The sequence below is a fragment of the Hirundo rustica genome, chromosome 6 (assembly GCF_015227805.2).
Source record: "Hirundo rustica isolate bHirRus1 chromosome 6, bHirRus1.pri.v3, whole genome shotgun sequence".
Classification (NCBI taxonomy): domain Eukaryota; kingdom Metazoa; phylum Chordata; class Aves; order Passeriformes; family Hirundinidae; genus Hirundo; species Hirundo rustica.
The window spans coordinates 34,973,289-34,978,754 of NC_053455.1; the positions used below are offsets into that span (position 1 = coordinate 34,973,289).

General features: G+C 56.4%; 1 protein-coding gene across 1 annotated transcript; it reads left to right on the forward strand.

Annotated features, from left to right (window-relative positions):
* The first annotated feature begins 223 nt into the window (after positions 1-223).
* On the forward strand, positions 224-2,879 carry LOC120754209 (outer dense fiber protein 3-like). Its single transcript, XM_040067563.1, has 7 exons — positions 224-399; positions 772-986; positions 1,112-1,312; positions 1,535-1,636; positions 1,991-2,112; positions 2,536-2,673; positions 2,784-2,879. The coding sequence occupies exons 1-7, from the start codon at positions 224-226 to the stop codon at positions 2,877-2,879; spliced, it is 1,050 nt and encodes a 349-aa protein (XP_039923497.1).
* Positions 2,880-5,466: the final 2,587 nt, after the last annotated feature.

A 5,466-nucleotide genomic window follows, 5' to 3' on the forward strand; every position in this document is an offset into this window, starting at 1 on the left:
AACATATAAAACATATAAAACTGATTTATTTTGTCTGATAATGAGAAGAAATTTGGAGGAGTAATCCTCCATGTTCCTGGCACTGAAGTAAAGAAGTGAAGAAATGTTTGCTTATTCAAAACAAACGTGTGTTGCATAAGTTTCTTTTATCCTGCTTGGTGAGAAAGACTCAATGCTCAAGCACTGCTGGCCTAGAAAGGGACTGTGCTGGGTCTCTGTACACATGAGGACACATGCAGGCCTGTTTGAGGACAAACATGAGCTGCCCCACACCAGTCTGAGCCAGTTCCATGGTAGCCCCATGCCCAGCCCCAGAGGAGCCCTGCAGGCAATATGGCAGTGCTACAGCAGGAACAGCTTGAGGGTCTCAACATCACAGTGGGTTTTGCTCATCACTGGGTGAGAATGGCCCTTTCAGATGTCACCTGCTGATGAACATCAATCATGGTGGACCCACCTAGCAATGGATTATGATGTCACTGAGGAGCTGGTGTCCTTCCCTGCACCTCCCCCAGGCAGGGTCACACTCCAGCTGAGCAAGTTTGTGTGTACACGCGCCAGAGGCAACCTCCCTGCCAGGCCAGCACTGCGCTTCTACACTGCTGCTGGCCTGGCCAGCAATTAATGCAATTACTGCCTGAGGGCACAGCTGGAAATTTTTACTGCATCTTTGCTTCTAACTTGCTGCTTCCCCCCCATTCCTCCTTATCTTCATCCTCTATCTGCTACTTCTTGTTCTTTACTTTCCTTCACTTTCTTTCGTGATGCTAGTTTCACTCTCTTCCTGCTCCGGGCGACAAGAAAGCTCTGTACCAGGGCTGTGTCAGGGAAGCCCCTTGGTAGCTCCCCTGTTTTTCCTGTAGTTGCCCTAGCCACCAGCATGGAAGGACCCTGGGTAGGCACCTGGAGACCTCATCCGCGACGGGGTCCAATCCTTGCAGAGTTCAGCACCCCGGGTCCCAAGTACTGGCTCCCTGGGACAACAGGTAAGCCAACTATCACAGGAAGGCAGTGGCAGCGGGAGGCACAGCACATCACTTGCTCCCACTTCAAAACTTCCTTTCGCTACACGGTTGCACACACATGTCCTTTCACAAGCTTTTCTTCCCAGGTCACACGGCTCATGATCCCACCAGAGAAAGAGCCCCAGCATACTCATTTCGAGGGACCAAATATCCCGCCGCAGCTGGCTGCTCCCCAGGTCCTCGGTACTTCATCCATTCGTCCATCACCAAGACTGGGAAGCATGTGGCTCCATCGGCACATGTGACAGCACGTCCCAAGACCAAGATTCTGGTCACCCCTGGACCCAGTGAGTAGCATTCCTGCAGCCCTTCTTCCAGGCCTGACAAGCACCCCTTACTGTTATTCTGTGCCTCTGGGGCACAAACCCCTCCACTCATACCCCGAGTAGGCTGCAGAGACTTCCAGACAGGAAACAAGCAAGACTGAGTACCTCCTCCTGACTTCTCCTCTTTGGCTTACAGTGAGCTCCCCAGCTTCACTTCTTTTCTCACCTCCTTCTCTGTCCCAGGTGACTACACCACGGATCCTGCCAACAAACATGTCTACAGTTCCGCACCGGCAAGCAGCATGAAGTTCCGATCCAAGGACTTAAAAGGTTTCCGAACGCCAGGTATGGAACTTGGGGAAACAAGTTCCCTTATGGGTCAGCGTGTCCTCCAGGCAGGGGCTGCAGCTTCTTCAACAGGCCTAGCAAAAACCTAGGCAGCAGCAGGACATGTGTGTGCTCAACAAGCATCTGGCTGTCTCAGAGCACCGACTTCTCCCGTCTCACAGAAGAACCAGCAGCTCTGGCTCTGAGCAGCCTATGCACACTGCATGCAGCGGAAGCCAGAGGCTCTGGGATGAGGGGCAGGATAGCTTTCCTGCTCCTCACATCCACCTTGGCATGTTCACTCTCTTCTACCCAGGTATTGCATCTTTTCCCAGGGCACTCACCTAGGCTCTGTTCCTATTCCATTTCCAGGTCCTGGCACTTACACCCTGCCCAGGGTACTGGGACCCCAAACAGTGTACACCCATGCTGAACCCTGCTACTCCATGAAGTGGAAGAGTCTGTATCAGAGCTGTTTTCAAGACCTGGCAAAGGTGAGCTGTGCTTCTCTGCTCTCTCACAGCAGTAGCAGAAGCTCAGCTGCTCTCCTCAGGGCAGAAGGGCCCCAGTGCCTGCCATATCCCCATGTGTCCTGCACACTTCCCTGCACCTGCAGCAAAGCCCAAGAAGCCACAGGGCCTCTGGCTCTGCTATTATCAGCAACACCAACACCTGCTGTCCCTCACTTTTCCAGACCAGCAGCTTTGGCTTGGTATAGCTCACTGCCACTAGTGACACTAATCTCCCTCATCCTCTGGGGAATCTACCTCTCTTCCCAAGGAGCTCTCCTTTCCAAGGCTTCAGACCTCCCACTCTGCTCCTCTGGCCAGCTACCTAAAGCAGCACAGTACTTGTGGGTGCCTGGCAAGAATCCACACTGCCTCTTGGACCCACCAACCCCATTGCTTCTCTTGCAGACGCCAGGACCTGCAGCATTTGCCAACGTGGAAATGGATGTCTACAAAAGAGCTGCTCCCAAATACTCAATGGGACTAAGGACCAAACTTGCTGGCACGGGTATGCTCCCAGGTCCAGCAGACTACTTCCCAGGAAAGGTAAGGCAGCCTGCCCACCAACGTGTTATGCTGGACAGCCTTCACTCGAGGAGAACTCTGGAGAATGAGGCACCATCTTCACCTCTCTTCTTCCCACTTTCCCCTTCCAGTTGTCACTGACCAAGGCCCGGGACCCTGCTTTCACTTTTGGACTCCGACATTCTCTCTACAAAGCTTCTTTAATACCTGAAACACATCTTGATTAAAGACAGATAACTGCAGAGGTCTTTTTCTGTTCCCCCTTTGCAGCAGGGTGAGGTTAGGTGTGCATGGGTGCAGACCATTGGCTCTCACTGTCTCATGTCTATGCCTCAGCCAAAACATGGCAGGATGAGGGTGAGGGGAGAGCAGCGAGATAACAGTGTGAGCCAGACTGATATCTCCAACAGCACCGTTTCACCTAACCAGAGAAAAACACTGTGAAAGCTTTCCAGCCCTGCCTTGCACGCTCTTGCCCCATGGCCCATGCTGGCCCCAAGGACAAAGCCCACCTCAGCATCCCCCTTTTCAGTGCACACAGGTGGCACCCGGCCAGGGTGTGCCCAGAAAAAGAGCTGCCCTGCATCCTCTCCTGCCACAGGCAGGGGTTCATTTCCACGGACAAGTCACCAGACCACTGACAGTTAAGGAGAAAGAACCATTATTGCCAGGCTGAAAATGCAATCATCATAGGATCCTGCAACAGCCTGGGTGGGAAGGGACCTTGGAAGGTGACCTCATCGAGCCTTCATGTGGGAGAGGCAGCCTGGAAGCGACTAGCCAGCACGCAGCCAGCAGCAAACTCGATTGCGCCCCGTGATGGGACTCTACTGCAACCCTGGGGAGCAAGTTTCTCCCCTCTGGCTAAGCGGTGATGCTGAGGGGATTCATCCCTGGTTGCTAGAATTGGGTGGGAATTGGTGCGGGCAGCTCTCACAGCTGCTCCAAGGCAGGAGCCTCTCTCAGCTCTCTGGCCAGCACTCAGTCAGACTCAACCCGTTTTACAAAAGTCCTGTGATCAGGCACCATTGGTGCAGAAAGGGCTGTGCTGGGTGGCTTTGCGTGGGGAAGAAGCTCTTCATGAGCACAATTTGGGGCTGCCCTACGGCGGAGTGAGCCAGTTCCGTGGCAGTCTCACGCCCAGCCGCAGAGGACTCCCGCAGACAATACGGCAGCTCCGCAGCACGAACGGATCCGCGGCTGGCCGAGCATCCCGGCCGCAGCGTCCGGGTGCTGGTTAACCCGAGGGAAAGGCTGGGTGTGACAGACTGCGGGGAGGCGGAAGGCAAGTTCCCGGGACCGCCACACACAGTCCCGCCGCGTCCTCGGCGGACAGAGTCCCCCGGTAGCCCTTGCCCGGCGGTGCCGAGCCGGAGCAGGCTGTGTCCGGGCGCTGGAGCCCGGGCAGAGCGGGCCCAGGCGCTCCTGACCGAGCCGGAGCAGGCTGTGTCCGGGCGCTGGAGCCCGGGCAGAGCGGGCCCAGGCGCTCCTGACCGAGCCGGAGCAGGCTGTGTCCGGGCGCTGGAGCTCGGGCAGAGCGGGCCCAGGCGCTCCTGACCGAGCCGGAGCAGGCTGTGTCCGGGCGCTGGAGCTCGGGCAGAGCGGGCCCAGGCGCTCCTGACCGAGCCGGAGCAGGCTGTGTCCGGGCGCTGGAGCTCGGGCAGAGCGGGCCCAGGCGCTCCTGACCGAGCCGGAGCAGGCTGTGTCCGGGCGCTGGAGCCCGGGCAGAGCGGGCCCAGGCGCTCCTGACCGAGCCGGAGCAGGCTGTGTCCGGGCGCAGGAGCTCGGGCAGAGCGGGCCCAGGCGCTCCTGACCGAGCCGGAGCAGGCTGTGTCCGGGCGCTGGAGCTCGGGCAGAGCGGGCCCAGGCGCTCCTGACCGAGCCGGAGCAGGCTGTGTCCGGGCGCTGGAGCCCGGGCAGAGCGGGCCCAGGCGCTCCTGACCGAGCCGGAGCAGGCTGTGTCCGGGCGCTGGAGCTCGGGCAGAGCGGGCCCAGGCGCTCCTGACCGAGCCGGAGCAGGCTGTGTCCGGGCGCTGGAGCTCGGGCAGAGCGGGCCCAGGCGCTCCTGAGCGCCGTTACGGGCTGGAGCTCGGGCAGTGGCGGGGAGCAGCTCCGACAGCGAAAGGGGAGGAATGAGTGGGTGGTAGTGGGGTTTAATTTCCTCACTACCAGAATAAATAGCAGCAAATAACACTAATTTCCTCCAGCCGAATCCGTTTCACGCGTCGTTATCTCCATTCACGAGCTTTTACACCTAGTTTTCCGTTCCTATTTTCCTCCTGAGGAGTGGCCGTGGGAACTTTGGCTGCCTGCGGCTCCTCTCAGTCGAACCCCGAGCAGGCATCTTCCTTATCAGGGCTTCAGGTGCCCTTCTCTTTATTTTGAAACGCCTGTGGTTAATGGGAAGTGTTTTAACTAAATTTACGCCAAGATTTAAGTGAGACAGAAAGATTACAGAACACAAAGAGTAGGTGAAGATTTGTTATAAAAGTTGCTGTTGCAGGGGAGGAACAAAGGCAAATGAAGACTGGATGTTCAAATCCTAGTGGTTCAGGAAAATTTTAGAACTTGTTTTTTTTGATCTACAAAATAAATTTTGTCCTACCTGCATTCACAGATAAGGTCAGTGATGCTGTGCTCTATGGGAACAGTGCTGAGGCAGCCGTGGACAGATTTTGTTCTGGACAGGTTTTGTGTCCTTATGAATAAAGTGCTCTTGTCTTGCCTGGAAGAAGGGCTGGAGAAATGGTACTCAGGGTGACCTTGGTCTTCATATTGGGACATCCACAGATGTGCAGTGCTGGAGCAGAGTCC